Source organism: Pongo pygmaeus, chromosome 2 (assembly GCF_028885625.2).
Source record: "Pongo pygmaeus isolate AG05252 chromosome 2, NHGRI_mPonPyg2-v2.0_pri, whole genome shotgun sequence".
In the NCBI taxonomy this organism is placed as follows: domain Eukaryota; kingdom Metazoa; phylum Chordata; class Mammalia; order Primates; family Hominidae; genus Pongo; species Pongo pygmaeus.
This window is the reverse complement of record NC_085930.1, coordinates 98,695,684-98,714,316: the sequence shown is the minus strand read 5'-3', so window position 1 is coordinate 98,714,316 and position 18,633 is coordinate 98,695,684. Positions and strand designations below refer to the sequence as shown.

At 40.6% G+C, this 18,633-nt stretch overlaps 1 protein-coding gene across 1 annotated transcript in view; it reads left to right on the top strand.

The window, feature by feature from the left end:
- Window positions 1-18,633, top strand: part of CACNA2D3 (calcium voltage-gated channel auxiliary subunit alpha2delta 3) — a 924,385-nt gene that overhangs the window by 670,146 nt on the left and 235,606 nt on the right. Inside the window, exon 14 of the mRNA XM_054481187.2 lies at window positions 1,083-1,100. Coding sequence (XP_054337162.2) covers window positions 1,083-1,100 — 18 coding nt within the window. The remainder of the gene's footprint in view (window positions 1-1,082; window positions 1,101-18,633) is intronic.

Below are 18,633 nucleotides of genomic sequence, written 5' to 3'. Positions count from 1 at the left end.
TGATTTAATGGGATAATGCAAAGACGTAACACAGTGCCTGGTGACAAGTTCACACTTGATGTTAGTCCCTATGATGAGAAGTAAATCTTGGTAATGATGTAATTCTTAGATTGGGTATTTAACACATGGATCATGTTAATTCCATTCCAGATTAGAAAAATGCTTTTCAAAAACACTGCATGATATAATGGCAGTCATAATACTGTGGCATTAAACCATAGCCTAATACTCTCAACACAGAAATACAGACAAATATGTCTCGTAAATGTTCATCTTTTTCCACATACCTATTAATTTCAGTACCTCGCCTGTGCCATTGGGAAAGCTGTTATGTCTTATTTTATGGATTGTCTGACTGCCTTTTCCTTGTTCTTAGAACATCAGCTTTACTTTAAATGCACAAATCCTTGTGCATATTTCCTTAACCACCAATAAAGGGAACAGTTAATGTGCTACAAAGCAAGAAAAATTGACTTTAAAAACAAGCATTTTTCTGACAGTCTTACCTTTATATACAGCAGGGTTTCTCAACTTTGGCACTATAGATATATGGGCTGGGCAGTTTGTTTTTGTGGGGGACTGTCCTGTGCATTGTAAGATGTACCACAGTATCCCTTGGCCTCTACCCTCTAGAGGCCAACGGCTCTCGCTCCCTTCCCTTTCACCCCCTAGTTTTGACAACCCCAAATGTCTCCAGATGGCCCTCATCCAGTTGAAAACTGCTGGTCAAAGGAAGAAGGAACTGGGTCATGGAATTGTGCCCTTCGGATCACTGGACAGAAGAGCCTCGGTTCCAGCTTTATAGGAGCTTCCCAACTGCTTTGGATGTGGTGATTCCCAAAACACATGCTGGAAAGCTCGTAGAGTATCTGTTGATACCACAAATTCAGAAAGCAGGTCAAATAATCAGCACTGTAGCTTTGTTTTGAAAAATAACTTGCTTTACCTCTATTTCACTTGTCTCCCCATTTTGGTTTCTCCATTTGCAAATGGCAACAAAATGAAGCTTTACCATTAATCTTAATTACTTATATAATGATCAACTTTTTTCTTTTTTGTTTTGTTTTGTTTTCCCCCTTCAGCTCCCTCAGGCACAAAAGGTAAATTCTCTTCTGTCACATTCCAGTCACCCCCAGAACTCACGAGTCATGCATGCCTCCATGGTGTTGTACATTTGGCACTGTTCATGACCAGTGAAATGGTTTTTTTCCACAGCTTCAGAAACCTGAAGTTGGGCAGGAACAGAGAGGCCAGCAGACTCGGTTGTCCACTGCTCCTTTGCTGAGTTAGTCCCCCCAAAGGACCATATGGTGGCCAGTGATTGGGAGGTGAACCATGCCCAACTGTTTCTCTAAGAATTATCAAATAATAGGTCAAGAATAAGTTTGGCACATTCCTTCCAATGTAGCATTCCAGGCCTTCTCTGAGATAATTTTTAGGGAGACAAATAATGTGAATAATTAGTAAGGTGTGGTAACCAAGTTTAAATTTGGGGCTCTTAAGCCAAATCGCTGAAAACTCTTCTTGGATTTTATTAATTGTAAAAATCAGCAGCTCCTTTGCTGGCCTTATCATCCCAGAGACCATTAGAGCAGATTTCTTGCCAATGGCCAGACCCTTTCACTGGTCCTCATTGTCTGAGATGATCTAGTTCCACCATCCAGAATGTTCCCTGTCCAGAAAGACTCCATGTGATTGCAGTGATGGCTTTGCTGTGTCACCTTCATAGCATGTCATTGTATCCTAAGGACATTTATGGCAGAAAATATGTCACTCAGTGCCTGCTGCATTGTTCTTGTGTGTTTCACAAACATAAGCAAGACTTCTGGAAGACACAGCAATTTCTGGGGGCCAGATGTTGTGTTTCAAGAGTTAAGGTAGGGTACCACCCTGAAATTTAAACAGCATCTCCTAAGCTCTCCAGTTTAGAGCAGAGATGATTTGGTTCCTTCTCATTGAGAGAGAGCACAACTGCTCTACTAAAGACAGTCTGTTCAGACCATATGGACAACCAGAGGCCTAGAAATCATTACACAATTACTCAAATATATTTGAGGTATTTAAACAAGGCAAGGCATGCTAGTGTGTGACTTGGCTTGTGGTAATGTTTGATTACACTTCAATGCCATCACAAAAGGACTGAACACTTCATTAAAAGTTAAAGTATTCAAGGCTCACAACAGCTTCCAGGGTAAATAAGTGGTCAGAATTCCAGATTGTTTGGAAGGCTCAATGTCTTTGATAGGACATGCTTTCTTAATTACCTACATTTGAATTTTTTTGGTAGAGAGACTTCACAAATTCTGTGCCTAAAAATGGACCAGCTTCCACTTATTGACATTTATTCATCAAATTTCCACTGATCCATATACAAAGTATTCCTGTTACAGAAGATAATTCATGAATTGGAGGTGCCATCAGCCATAGAATTTTATTTTATTTTATTTTTTGAGACAGAGTCTCGCTGTGTCACCCAGGCTGGAGGGCAATGGTGCAATCTTGGCTCACTGCAACCTCCACCTCCTGGGTTCAATCGATTCTCCTGCCTCAGCCTCCTGAATAGCTGGAACTACAGACATGTGCCACCGCACTTGGCTTATTTTTGTATTTTTAGTAGAGACAGGGTTTCACCATGTTGGCCAGGCTGATCTTGAATTCCTGACCTCAGGTGATCTGCCCGCCTCGGCCTCAAAATGCTGGGATTACAGATGTAAGCCACCGTGCCCAGCCAGCCATAGAATTGTAAAACAAAGTTCAAAACAAAGCAACACAGAATACAGAAGAACAAATGTTGCTGGGCTATATAATTCTGCAGTAGCACTTACTTCATTGCATTCACTTCTTCTATCATCATATATTGACTCACATCACATGCCCTGCAAAGTGGAGCATGTTATTGTGGTCATACAAAGTCCATAGTCAAGACAAGTGCCTCAGCTGGCTACCTAATTTTTTTTCCCTGTCTCCGAATGATGTCAGACATCCCAAGGGACTTGTTCTATAGCCCTATGTGAAAAGGAATAGCTTTGCCTTCTGTTCCTATCAGGCTAGAAATTGTCTTTTTTCTGTTAAAATAGAGAAAGGCACTTACCTTACAAAATATTAAGAGATCTATGCGACATGGTTTCAGAACCCTTTGGGGGTAGTTTGTGGGAAATTCAGCTCTTCGAAGAAGGGGTTTGAACATAAACCTCAGGTATCTAGGCTGGAGGGTAAGAGGAGTTGAGGGAGAGGTGCACCACAGATTGAAGGCATCCTCCCAAAGGCTGCAAGTCTCCACCTGGTAATGTATTAGCATCCCTGCCCCCAACTTTCCTTCCCACCCCTTCCCCAGTATTACCTCAGTGACACTTGCAGAGGCCTTTGCCAGAAGAATGAGGTTGTTGCAAGTGTAGCTTTCCTTAGATTTACTGTCTTGCTGCTTGACCAGCAAAGGAATGTGGTGGTTCCATTTTAGCCTTCATCCATTTGTTACCATGGGTAAGTTACTTAACCTCTCTAAGCCTACATGTTTTTATTTATTTAAGGAGAATGATAAACTAACTTTCCACTTTTGTTTTGAAAGTTACTTCTCTTACCTGTTCCTCGCACAGAGCCTGGCATATGGTAGACCCTTAAAATATAGAGTTCTCATTACCACTTGGCTTGACTTGACCCCTGGTGCTTCAGAGCACATCAAGAGAGCAGTCATATTTGCGGGGTGATCTGGGACCTCTACCCAGTGTTTTGTGATTCTGACTCAAGCCTAATGAATAACTGAGAGAGGGCAAAAGAGGCCAGCAGGTATGGGTGCTCCCCCCATTTCATTAGAAACTCTGTGGTTGGGCCAGGCGTGGTGGCTCATGCCTGTAATCCTAGCACTTTGGGAGGCCGAGGCAGGTGGATCACGAGGTCAGGAGATCGAGACCATCCTGGCCAACATGGTGAAACCCCGTCTCTACTAAAAATACAAAAATTAGCCGAGCGTGGTGGTGCACACCTATAGTCCCAGCTACTCGAGAGGCTGAGGCAGAAGTGCTTGAACCTTGGAGGTGGAGGTTGCAGTGAGCTGAGATCACGCCACTGCACTCCAGCCTGGTGACAGGATGAGACTCCACCTCAAAAAAAAAAAAAAAAAAAAAAAAAAAAAACCTCTGTGCTTGAACTGACTGCACCTTCTTCATGTAGTCAGAAAGAAATGGAGATTGGTCTTGAAACCCCAACAAAGCAAAAACTTGTCAGGATAATTGTTTTGAGAGGTTTCTTCCTAATGCCTTTGATATTACCCAAGATTTCACTCATCTGTGGCCATGATTCTAATGAGCTCTTTCCAAACCCCTGAGTTTGTTGTTCCAGGGGTGAAAGAGAGGCACCCCCAGCCGCTACAGCTTTGGCCTACTTTTCACATGAGGTCATGAGTGCATACATTGGACCATATGGTGTCTGCATTTGTGCTGTGTTTTTGTTGGAATCTGCCTTTGTATCATCTGCAACTATTTTCTCTATAAATATTTTAAATAGTTATGTCTCTGTAAACAGACTTATTTTAATCTCTTGGCTGATCTGCAACTAAAAATGTCCCATTTGGGTGTCCCTCTTATGTGTAGCAGCCGTTAATGACTATTGTCTGTAAGTTATGGTTTTCATGATTCTAATATTTTGAGGGTCTTCCAAAACTTCTCTTCTAGTCCTTTATGACAATGTTTTAGAACAACAGTTTGAAAAAAAATATTATTTTTTCTATGATTCTTAAGCATCTCCAAGATAATTCCTAGACTCTATAAATTTCAAGCCTTGATGTAAAATTGGAGTGGCACTAACTGGTGATGAACCTGATAAATATTAAGTATTCTTAGCAAATATGGAGGTAGTGTCCTGAAGTTTTGGCTAAAAAATATGTAGCAGTAAAGATGCAGCACTTTTAAGGCATCACCAGTTCATTCTTCTGGGTGGAAATTGGACCAGTTTCTCTGGTGGATTGATTGTCCCTGAATTCAACAATGAAGAGAGGTCTATGTGTAGGAAAGGTCTGCCTTTTAAAAATTCTTCTGTACTTCTACAAAAATGTCTGAGAGATCTGATTTTGTGATAATAACATAGCAGAATTACCCAAAGCCATTTACAAATATGTGTTCAATAGTAATATTATTGAACAAAATAGTCCATTTTTCTAGCTGCATTTTTCTTCACGTAGGTTCTGTCTATAGGAGCTAAACATCAATTATTCACTGCAGGATTAATTTAATCAATGTAGGTTTAATCAACGTAGAGTGAGCCTCGAGTGTTTAAAGTCAAAAATACTCCTCAGGGAATTCCAAACGTGGCTATTTACGTGAATGAACGTGTCCAGACCCTGGTACCCTTTCCCTTCATCTTCTGCTGCATCCACACAACTTTGGAATTTGCCAAAGACCATTTCTTAAAGGTTTCCTAGGTGCTCTATGTCTCTCCTGACACCGTGTTAGTTAATATCAGCCTGAGAATTCTGAGTAGGCATAAGCATTTTTCACAAAACCATAGTTAAAGCAAACCACATCTCTAATCCTGTTTGGAACAGCAATTGATGCATTCAGGGCTGCGCAGTATGGCAAAATGATCCCTGTTTAATAGCCCGACTGCGTGTTTTGTTTCCTGTTAGGAATAGCTTAACTTGCCTCCTTGAACAAACACAGCAGGGTTCAAGATCTGTTGTTCTATGCCTGCTGTGATATTCTGTGCTGCTTAACTTGTATGAGGACTCAGGAGTGCATAAATTAGCTTCTTAAATGGAGGTCGATTTTTGGTCTCTCTTTCAGGATGGAGCTGTTTTATTAATTTCTCCCCCTGAGTGCAAATGGCATCCTGAATCTATTTGCATTTTCTTTGTTTCCTTGTTTATATAATATTTTGGAGGAATAAATGGAAGCCTTCATTTTTTAGCCTTTCTCTCTCTTTCTTTCTTTCTTTTCTCTCTCTCTTTCTTTTTCTTTCTTTCTTTCTTTCTTTCTTTTTTCTTTCTTTCTTTCTTTCTTTCCTTTCTTTCTTTCTTTCTTCTCTCTTTCTTCTCTCTCTTTCTTCTCTCTCTCTCTTTCTTCTCTCTCTCTCTTTCTCATTCCTTAGGTACAAATTTGTACAAGTAGAATTTGGCCTAGCTCTTATCTCAGGGTAATCAGATTTCAGCAATTGCGAGGCATCATTTATCATTCTTTGCCTCATTTAACATCTGTACTTCTAACAGTTGAATTAACTGTCATTGAAAATAAAAAATTGAAAGTTTGCAAAGCTGCTGTTTTTGTAGAACTGCAGGTCTAGTGATTTTAGTGTTTCATTACAGTTATATAACCATCTAAATTGATGCAAATGAAGTGCAAAACTGAGAACTGATAACTATTTACATTTGGTTCTGGTTTATGACTCATTTGCTTTTACCTGTACTTTGCTTTGCATGTAAACTATTATGTCTTATTTTGAAAACCCTATTTTTCTCCTTATCATTTACTATTTTATAGTAACATGTAAGGTACTTTTTATATGCATTCCCAAGCTGGCGCTGTTAAGATTGATATACTCACAGTCTGAAAAATGATAGCAGCACAATGGACTACAGTTTAAATTATTGGATCTATTTTGTGAATAAGGCCATGGCGCTAGAAACCAGAGAGCAAGTCTAGTCACTTCAGCTTTTCCTGTAGCCAGTGTGAGAGGCTCTGTGGAAATCTGAGTGATGGCATATTGCTCAACCCTAACAATGGTTATATAACTAAGTATTTTGTTCTCTGCCATAGTTCTGTGTGAGTGTGTCTGTGGCAGCCCAGACAGGCTGCTCTGCTGCTGAGGAAGGAGGTGAACTTTGCAAGCGTACCCATGTGAGTCTTGGCTGACCCTTTTTCCATGGCCCTGTCCAACTTTGCACTTGAGGCCTAAAATAAATGAATGCAAGACCCTCAGATTCAAAGCGCATGGCTTCCTAATGGCAGGATAGCCAGCAGGGCAGCACATAGGCACTCCAGCTGAAGCTACGTGTGGGTTCTTGGGGGTCATGGAGCTCTGTTTGGAAGCAAGATGCTATTTGCATTTCTTTTTTCTTTTCTTTTTTTTTTTTTTCTTTTTTTTTGAGACAGAGATTAGTTCTTGTTGCCCGTGCTGGAGTGCAATTGCGTGATCTCGGCTCACTGCAACCTCTGCCTCCTGAGTTCAAGCGATTCTCTTGCCTCAGCCTCCCGAGTAGCTAGGATTACAGGCACCTGCCACCACACCCAGATAATTTTTGTATTTTTAGTAGAGACAGAGTTTCACCATGTTGGCCAGGCTGGTCTTGAACTCCTAACCTCAGGTGATGCACCTGCCCCAGCCTCCCAAAGTGCTGGGATTCCAGGTAAGAGCCACTGTGCCCGGCCTGCTATTTGCATTTCTTATTGAAAAGAAATAATCTGTTCATATCAAACAACCTCATTGTGTCTATTTGTGTGTAAGGGGAAAAATCAGGGTTTACTCCATTTTCAGATTTATTTGAACATTTGACATGTTCATGTACTATTTTTATGCTTTATATACTATTTTTCCTGATTATTCAGGAAAACAAAGTAAAAACAAAATATTCCATTTATTATTAACTTTTTTAAAAGCTTTTTTTAGCTTTTATACTTTTATGCATGAAAATTGATAAAAGCCTTCAATAAAACATTACCACTACATACCAGTAACTTTCACACTTTCAGCCTTTGACTCAACAACCCTCTTTTGCAGAATCTAGCCTAAATTGGTCAGTGACTTGCAATTTTATTTATAATGAGGAAAAGAAGAGCCAAAATACCTGAAATGAGAAAGTGGTTGAAAAAGTCACTGAACTTCCAAAAGACAGAAAATTAAGAAGCCATAAACAAAATCATGGTTCAAAAGGAGATTTAATAATGTAAGAAAATACATTATTTTAAAATCAGAGTATAACATTTTATGTACATTATGCTCCTGTTGTGTGTGTGTGCGTGTGTGTGTACAAACATGTACAAAACTGTATTGGAAAGAAATACATAGACATATTTAATAGTGGCTATTTCCTAGTGGTAGGAGAACAAATATTTATTTTGTTTTCTTAATACGTTTTTGCCTATTTCAAATTCTGTATTATGAGCATACATTATTTTTGTAAGTAAATGATTATATTTGTAGTATTGAACTAATTGTATTACTCATAAATACACTACATGAAATAGACTGCCAAGAGTTAACCTAACAATAGTCTGCTAAGCCCAACTCTCCCAAGAAATAAACAAATGAAAAAGTGAGAAACCCAAACCCTGTTGTAAAAATACACATGCATAACATGCATTGATTCTTGGTACAGACAGCTATAATCAGAAGGAGAAAGGTTTATAAATAGTGGGTTGTCTTACGTGGGACAAGTCTAAAAGTACCTTTGTTTATCAGTAATCCTTATTTTCTACCAAAGGCGATCTACCAATCTTTAATCAAAGACTCAGTCCATGTCAGATGCTTAGAGCGACATTGATCTGAGCATGGGAAATCCACAAAAAATGGCAGGTGTGTGGTTAAACCATGGAGTTCACCCACCCAACCTAAGCCTCAATCGGTAGGTGTTGCCTGTCCTCCTCACACCTCTGGTTGGGGGAAGGGCTACCTTGGCTTAAAAATGGAAAAAATGAAGCGGGTGAGAATGACCTCTGCCCAACTTGCTATTTGGAGAGTGTTGTACCAAGTTGTGTAACCTCTGGTATTGCATTCATCATTGCAGAAGGGACACATTCCACTCCTACAGGTGAGTCAAAGGAGCCCGTCGCTCTTAAGACTAACTTGAGTCAGCTGGATATGGAATGGAGGCCCCAACTGCCAGTCCTCACTGGTAACCTTGGACCCAGGATACCATCGTCCTGATCCTCACTTTTTCTTGTTTTAATGGGGTACAGACACGTCCCTTATGGGATTTTCCTGAGAGTACAGGATCAGCACCTGCTCAGGGCCCATCCACACCACGTGCTCAATTAGAGGTAATGTTGGCCATGGCAGGGACAGTAATATTACTAATGATGCTAGCAGCATTACACCTTGTTTCATACAGACACTTTTTGATAAAGTAAAAGCAGAAATGGTTTCTTTAAAAATAGGCACAAAGAACTTGGTGTTTATCAAGTTGAAAACCAAAAGTTCATTTTACAGTTCCTTACATCTCAATGCTTTCTGGTTTCAGACTTAATTTTTAGTGTCTTGGAAATCCAGTGTCTTCTTTCAAAAATTCTCATTTATTTAAATATGTGAATGTTTTCTATTTATTTAAATCAAGCACAGTTATAAAATATGACTCTTTTAAGGTGCTAAAACAATACAAACTCTACTCACAACATTGCTACAATGAAACTGCCTTTTCTTTTGAATGTTAAGGAAACATCTGAGTAAAAACAATGAAATTTTAAAAGTTGTTTTCATCTCAGTTGTTCTTACATCCCCGAAGATATAAAAACACCCTTCTTCCTTCCACATAGAAGGGAAGGCAGAGGATCGAGGAAAGTTATTTCATAAAGCCCTCTGAATTGGGATACCATGATATTAATGTCAGCATCACCAGTATTTAGCCTGGGTGGTCTTGAAGGGGACATCACAGGACACTCAATGTTCTGTTTCCTTGCTTATAGATACAATTCTGTAGGTAATTTTTATTGATACAAAGTTGATCTTGAACTTAATGAGTTGGGTTTTCATTTTGGGGTCTCTTCCGTATTTCTTGGTAGATTTAGAGCACCTGTATCCATCACTTGACACACTGGATGTTTCCTGAAATCAACAATGTATGAATCTACACTTTATGGCCAAGGCCTTGGAAGAGGCCAGCTAAAGAACAAGTTAAAGGACAACTGCCAGTGTCTTAATGAGATAAAGAATTAAGCAACCCAGGAAATAAACATATTTTATTTTCTAATTGCATTAGAGAAAGATGACACAAGAACACTGAGGTAAATCAGATTCAATACAATTTAGTTACTAATTTGAAAACCAAATCTATGTAAAATATAATAAATCAAGTCTGTATCAAATCAATGTCAAATCATCATCAGTGATTTTAATCTGACTTTATTTGTTCTCATAGGAAGGGATTTCCTGTGTGGAGGATATACTAGATTAATGTGATGAGTTACTCAAGAGAAAACACACATACCACACGTGCATATGCATAGCTTTTCTTTACTTTTTGGCAAAATTTTTTCGATACAATACAAATCGAATTTTCTGACAAAATTTGTCTACCTGTATTGTTTGTGCGCGTTAAAACTAAAAAATTAATTATTTTAATGAAGCAACTGCCTTTTGGTTTTTCTTAGTAAATTGAGCCACATATTTAATGGTCTCGTCATGTTCAGCTGCCTGATGTGTTTTCCAGTCATGTTACTCACTGGTCACATCCCCAATTAATGGATATATATCCATTACAAACCCAAATGTAGCCCACTTCCATGAGAACTGAAGGAATGGCTCTGGATGCGCTGCCAGACATCTCATGCCAAAGGATTCAACTGAAATGACCCTCTGGGGTAAACTGGAGCAGTTGTGCAATCCTGTACATCAGTGCTACCAAGAAGTTCAAAAACAAAAAGTTAGATGTTTATCCCTTCAAATTAACTAGAAGGATTTTGGAAAACCCAACCAAGTTTCATGAAGTAGAAAATGTCAAGCAAAGACTAATGCCATGGTATGGATTTTCTTTTTCCAGAAATGACTCACGAAATTGAACCACTTGCTGAATCATGAGCCCTGTGTGCTTGGATGGGACCCATCCATATTTGCCCAGGCCTGGAACACATTAGACGATTTATAGGCTGGGTACTTCTGAAGCATCTGTCCCTTCTTCCCAGACTCCCTTCCTCTATAACAACTTCCTTCCCAGTGTGCATCCTTCCTAATCTTTAATATTTATGATCATAATTAATTATAATTAACCACCCCCACCCCCACCAACTGCTTTCATATTATTTAACTGTCAAGACCAAGATATTTGATCATGGGATAAAGGAAACATGTCTTCCTATTTTATTTATGCAATTCAGGAGATAGATGAAGTTCAAATCTTTGGATTTCAAAGAAGCATAAGAATTTTTCTGGCCTCGTCTGGAATGGTCTTTATGAGATTAATTGCACTTGTCAGATGTCCCAGGCACTGTGCTAGGCACTTTATGTCTATAATTCATTTAATGCCCCCAAGAACTCTAAGGACTTTTCCTATTTGAAGGATGATTTGCTTGATTGCAACCTCCTTTGCTAGACTTCAAACTCCTGAGGGCTAAACGTGGCATTTGTCTTTGCACCCCAAAACAAGAGTCTGAGGGTGGAGTGGTTACTACACAGGCTCTGGCATCAGGTAGACCAAGACTCAGATCTCTACTCTGCTGTTTTCTGTACCTGAAGCAAGGTACTTTGCCTTTTTAACTCCTTCACTTGTGAAATGTGCGTAGGCACTTGCAAGGTCTTTGTCAGGGTTCAATTTAAGGCTACGTAGATGCAAAACATTCACAGCAATGTTTGGTAACAAGTACAAATGATATTTGGCAATGGATATGGAAAGGTAGGCGTGTGGATAGATAGACACAAGGAAGGATGGAAAGATAGATCAATAAAAATGACTCAGCAAGTTTGAGTAGCCTTCTCTAGCATGTTAATGCAGGTCTGTTTGCTTCTGTTTGCTTGTTACTTTTTGTCTTCTCTGTGCTGCTAAGCACATTGCAGTGTTCAACTAAGCTGTGTTTTTTTTAAGTCCTTTTCTTTTATCCCTGTGACATCAACTGGACGTTGTGCACCAGCTTCTCAGCACTTCCTTACAGTCTCAGTCCAACCACATTGATACAGGCAAAATACACAAAGATAATTCAGTGAAGGAGCCATGAGCAAGGAGAGGCTGTATAATGTGAAAGAGGGAGCACTAGCCCCAGAGTCTTACCTGAATTCTGGTACTAATTTTCTCTGCCTTCTTTACTCCCTGGGCCTCATTTATGAAATAAATTAAAGGATAGTGTTGGAATAAATTCATTTAAGGACCATTTGCTGGGCATGTCTTGTGTACCAGGCTCTGTGCTAAATGCCGTGGATGAAAAGAGGAATCTTTCCCAGCTTCTGCCCTTGGAGTTCACAGGCTTTACACAATTCCCAGCATTTCTTCCAGCCACAGTGTTCAGTGACTTTGCTTCATTAACAGTTTGCACAAATTTTGGTCCTAGATGGTATCTTTGGTTGTAGAATAAATATGATTATCTTTGTAATGAAGTTTGAGAACATCTGGTTCTCATTTCCACTTAGTTAGGGAAGGTTTTATGGAGGAAGCAGCATTTCAGGGGGTCTTTAAACAAGGAGAAGGTTTTGTCCCAGGGCCCCAAAGCTCTGACAGTTGCCTGTGTTTTCAGGGCATCTATTTGGAGGTGTCTAAACCACGTTTGTGAAAATATGAACATTTGCTCACCATGGGGGGTCAATTGTGTGTCATGGCTCATCATAAATATTGACCAAAATCCAATGCCTCATGATAATTTTCATTGTCATTAGTCCTGGGCATTCTTGAAATAAGCGGGTTATACCCAAATAAACCAACAAAGTGGTTTCCAAGACAGCTTTCAGATATGTTAATCAGTGATAGTCTCATGACCATGGCTTTATTTATATATGTTCATGGTCAAAGGCAGTATCCTCCCTCTATCTAGAAGTTTACTCATAAAACATATTCCTTTCTTAATGACATATCCTAGAATCACTGGAACAAAAGGACAGAATATCAAAATGTTCCCGAATAATAACAATTTTATTAGAAGAGGACTGTTTCTAGATTCTCATATAGATGTTCCAAGATTGTCCAGCATTATATTCACAAAGTTGTCTTCAGTTTGTTAAGAAGAGAAAGAGAACAAACAAATTCAACAATTTAGCTCATACAAGATGCAGTTAAAGTTCAAAGAGGGAAATCTGTTTACTTTTGTGTTTAAACAAGTTAAAATGCAGTGAAATCTCATAGAAGAATACGGAATCTCCAGATCTCAAATGCAAGTAATAATGATTCAGTAAGAAGAGGGAAAATGTTTTGGCCAAAAGCAAAATATCTGTTTTGTAGCATTCTCAAGATTTAGTGATTACACTTTACCAAGACAATCAAGTGAAAAGCAAGAAGACGTGTTACTTGAAAGGTTTACTTATTTCTTATTCTTGTTTCTTATTCTAATTGTAAAGTCTCTCAATTAAAACTGCTCACAATCAGCAAACCTTAAGATTATCACTAAAAGTAGTGGAAATCTAAATAATATGAGAGCAAAATCCACAGCCAGAGTCAGATGATAACATTAGCCAAGTAGGCAGAATCAATACTGTGGTCCCTTTCCAGGCATGAGATGCAATAGGATCTCCTTGCCCCACGTTTCAGTGGATTTTCACCTGTGTTCTTCCTCCAAAGGGTGTCTGTATCTCTACTGAGGGTGTGTCTCCAGAGAAGACATCCTCCTGAATATGCCTAGGACAATCCTACTAGATTCTTTCCCTGACGTGTCTGCCCAGTGTTGAGGATAAGAGATGTTGTGATGATGGAAGGGGGTGGGAGATTTGGGGGTGGTGCAAGTAGGTGGCCATTGAAAGGTTAGGTATAGAGGACTTTTTTGGCTGGTGGAGGAGGGAAGGGTGCAGAGATTTTGTTTGGGGAAGTTATCTAAATTGCCACATAGTCTGCTTACATCCCCTTTTCCAGATGTATGTTTCTGTGCTGTTCTCCCTGGTGCCCTCACAAACTAATTGTACAGAGAGCTGTTCTGATGGCTTTCTGTTGTCTTCCTCTCTCCTTGCCATGGAGTGTGCAAACTGCAGGACATGGGTGACATTTCTTCCCAGCCTCACCCCATTAACCCTATTATGTGCTACCCAGAGAATGGCCCTTAAGAATTCCCAAGTCATTGATAAACTTAAGCTCATGGGGAGAGGTGAAAGTGCCAAGGAGTTGGTGTCCCTTTTGTTCAAGCTGCATTTGAGAAAGTGGGTGTGAAACACCTCTCCATTGCTATGCTCCGCCGTCACATTCTCAGATTCTGCATATCTTCTTCTTTTATTTATTTTTTTTTTTTGAGACGGAGTTTTGCTCTGTCGCCCAGGCTGGAGTGCAGAGGAGAGATCTTGGCTCACTGCAACCTCTGCCTCCCGGGTTCAAGCAATTCTCTACCTCCTGGGTTCAAGCAATTCTCTGCCTCAGCCTCCTGAGTAGCTGGGATTATAGGCACCCATCACTACGCCTGGCTAATTTTTTGTATTTTTAGTAGAGACGGGATTTCACCGTCTTGGCCAGGCTGATCTTGAACTCCTGACCTCATGATCCACCTGCCTTAGCCTCCCAAAGTGCTGGGATTACAGGCATGAGCCACCACGCCCAGCCCAGATTCTGAATATCTTAAAGAATCAATGGTTCTCTTTTCATAATGTCTCGTCTGATTTATAGATGTGCGCAGCTGTGTTTTTCCACCTCTTAGTACTACTCCTTTTCTGTCAAGGCAAATGTTATTATCAGACCTAATTGTTGATAACAGCCAGTCTTTGCTTCAGTTGGGTAGGTAACTAAATGACATCAGCTGGCATTTAAATACTTTATTTATTTATTTATTTATTTATTTTGAGATGGAGTCTCACTCTGCAGTCCAGGCTATTGCACAATGGCACAATATCAGTTTGCTGCAACCGTCACCTCCTGGGCTTAAGCAATTCTCCTGCCTCAGCCTCCCGAGTAGAGTAGCTGGGATTACAGGAGTGCCCCCACTACACCCAGCTAATTTTTGTATTTTTAGTGCAGACGGGTTTTCGCCACATTGGCCAAGCTGGTCTCAAACTCCCAACCTCAGGTGATCTGCCCTCCCAATGTGCTGGGATTTGGCCACTTGGACTCCCAAAGTGCTGGGATTACAGGCGTGAGTCACCGCACCTGGCCCCTAAATATATTTTTGTTTGTAAGGCCCATACTCTGGAAACGGCTTTTTGTTGTCCAGGACCTCGTGCCTGCAATTTACCCTAACAGCCACTAGATGGTGGCAGTGTCTTTTCATAAAGTGTAGGTTGAGGTTCCTCACAGGTGTTGAAAGGAAGCTAGCAGAAACACAGCTGCGTATTCACAAGTTATACACACACATATAAAATATTTACGTATTATAGTATTATACATTTATATTATTTACTAACATAGTTAATATGTTGATCAATGTTAATAGTAAAGCAACACAAATGTAAGAGGAGCAAAATATAGAAGAAATATGATATTTGATGAGAGTTAGTGGATTAGCTTTTGTTCTTGACTTGGAGCCAGTCCTGTATCTGAGCCGAGTTCACCATTTGTGCACAACCTTCCCTTTAAGCCCAAGCCTCTAGGGCTGAGCAGATCTGGCAGGCGACTCTGCTGAAAACCACCTGGTAGTCCTCAAATGGGCTGCCAAGAGTGCTGTCCTTGGCTTGCTCAGATGCCTTCCAGGTCCAGCTTGCCTCCTTTCTCTGCAGCTTGGCATTGACCCCCAGGGGCTTCCAGCTGCAGGAGAAATAGAGGCTTCTGCCACCAGCCCTGGCAAGCTTCCTCTGAATACAGATATGAAGAAGGCAACCCAAACAGATGTCCTTCAAAGGTGGAGGCTGCCCAGGCAGCAAGCACATAGCCACAACTGCTCCCCACCATGGGCACCCACTGGGGAAGCAGCCAAATTTCTACTCATTGTGAAGGCTTGACATAAAATTCTAGTGACAATAGTCTTTTATACCATCATAAAGAGTAGTCATTACCATCAGTATTTGGGTACTTTGCAGGTACCTAAATTTCTTCCCTTGTGGGAAAGATATGCAACCACCCATCTTGGGAATGTTGGTACTCTTTTGCCTTTGGCCTTTCTGGCCTCAGAAATTTCTCCTTTGTGTGGATTGTACATGGTACTTGGGACCACCTCAGTGGGTATCTAGAGCTGCCTAGGTCATTTATGGCCCAAATTGGTACTTCTAAGAGTTACAAATCCATTTCATGCTCGTTGGAGCTAAAAGAGAAAACTTATTGCCTCAAGCAACCCCATAATGGAAAAGGACATTGGTGGAATTGATCTTGGGAATGAAGGCATTCAGGGACTGGTACCCTTCCGCCCTTTCCCTCTTTTTTTTCCTCCCTCCCTCTTTCTCTCTTCTCCATCATACACACAGCACACACACACACACACACACACACACACACACACACACACACTCATGTCTCCTCTCTGTGAGTTTATTTTATTCAGTCTCATCGCCTCTCTGTGGCAAGGGGACATGGTTGTCAATCTGACATTCTTATAGCCATTCACAAAGGAGAGTAGGGAGTCTTTCCCATTTGCTCCAGGTTGGAAAAAGAAAAACATCTCAGGTAGCCTAGCCTGAACTACATGCCTAGTTAATAAACTTACCAGTGCAGCTCGGGCAGAGTGTGTGTGTGCACACTGTGTGTGAAGTGCTCTGGTTAACACAGCCTGGGTTGGCTGTCCATCCCCACACTCAGGATGGGAGAGCTTGACTGCTAAGAAACCTTGTGGTTGGATGGGGTGAAGAGGACTTTCCTAAAGGAAGTGGGTGATACCTGCAGAAGAAGGAAGAGAAAGGTGCCAGGCAATTTACAAGATGTCTACCCCTGCATTGTTCCATTTACCAATATCCTTAAGTATAAAGCAATGGAATGAAATCACTCTGCGGCAGACTACTTTCTCCTGCTTTTGTTAGACTGGCTTTCAGGAAGCATTCTGAATCTGTCATATAAACCCTGACAGATATTGATAAACACCAGGCATTTTCACTTTAGTTCATGCTAGACCTGGAAAAGAGAGCCTCTCTGCTCACCGAATGAGAGCCAGCATGCCATCCCCAGCTAGTTCTTCCTCTGCCATGTTAGCTTTTCTTTCTCCCTTAGCAGACTTGAGGCTCCTTGGGGATAAGACCCATGCCTTATTCCTAGTTGTCTTCCCAGCACATGGCATGGAACCTGGTACATAGCTGTTGCTCAAGGAGTGTTTATTAAGGAAATGAGTAGGTGACTAGGCCAGCAGCAAAATGGATGGATCACAAGTCTTGTGTTGTTATGCTCTCTGGGGTGATGCCCTAGGGCTAGCCATGTTGCCAACTGGTGCCATCAGTGGGAAACTAATCAAGTATTAAGGAGTAGGCCTGGCATGGCCGTGTGGACCTTGCACATGAGTTCAAATGCATATTCATATGAGCCTACATGCATGATTAATTTGGGAAGCTGACAGGAAGCAGTCAATCTGTTGAGCAAGTTTGTGTTTTATAAACCAGATGTTCAGTATTATTATTCATCATTTCCTTTGATACCCGAACGGTCCCCATTATGTAGCATGGGAAATGAAGGATATGGAATAATATATACTTACTATACAACAGAGCAACACAACCACAGATTTCAGAGGCCTGCTCAAAGCCTGGGCAAGTGTAATTGACAGCAGTTCATTTTAAGATTCCCACTTGGACTTAAGTTAATGAGATTTTGCCCAGATGGACCATGGTGACCCCCATCTCCTGCTCCTACCCCTTGGAAAATGAATGTTGACTCTACATCTGCATTTTTCTTGGAAGCCACAGGTATGAATCATAAGCAGCACCCTTGCCTCAGTAGCAGCTACAGGTTGGGGGGCCACAGAAAAGCAGGGACCCCCTAGCGTGTTGGGGGACAGAGGGTTTCTGGCCATTGTTGGCTGCATAACTTCTGCTTGGTGGTCTGGAAAAAAAAAAAAACTTGCCATTGACTGCTATTTTCTAAGGCAAGAGTATAGAATGCCTTTCAATCATAAAGTGCTTACAGTGCAAATGAACTTGCAAATTGATGTGTTTCTCCTTGAAATGTTTAAGATTCACAGAGTCCAGACCTGTGGGGACTGGGAATGATGGAGCTGGTGGGTGCAGCAGAGTCTTAATTTTCTGCAAATGGTGTTTCTGTGTTCCTGCCAGTCCTTGTTGCCATAATGATGAACTGGTATACATAGGAAAGCCTACGGGTTAGGGTTCTGGCCAAGCCAGTTCAAATTGGGACCAGAACTGCCCCTAGGAGAGGTCCATGAGAACTGTTGGCAACTGAACTCAATGCATTTCCTTTGTTTACCTGGGGCTGGTTACAAATGAATGGTTTCAGTACAATTGCAATATTATGGGTTTCTTTTTTAAAGTAATGATGCAGTAATTACATTTGGAATTAGCTCCTGAGTGAAGTTGATACTATATTCTGGCTTAATATTTTGAAGTTAGTTTCTCATAATCTTGTCTTTGTGCCAGGACAATTACTAGTAATTTATAACTGATTTTTACTGGTTTCAGGAAAAAGGCTTCAGTTCTCATTATTGTCAATGGTATGTTTTTATTTCATCCATGATACATGTTGGCACTGCTTGAAATTTGATTTGAGTTGCAAAGTGGAAGTTGTCCAGAGTTATGGATCAGCTCAAATCAGTTTTCTTTATAGCATTAACGATTAACCAAGGAGTCAGAATATGGGAAGACTTCTAATTCTAAGAGAACTATTTACCATGGGCTGGTTCTGCCTTTGAAAATAGCCTTGCAGGTTTCCAATGGTGGCCAGAGTATGCTTTGAGTATTTTAAGCAAGATGTTAGAACCATGTTTCCAAAAACTGTTATAGACTGTGTATACTGGTTGA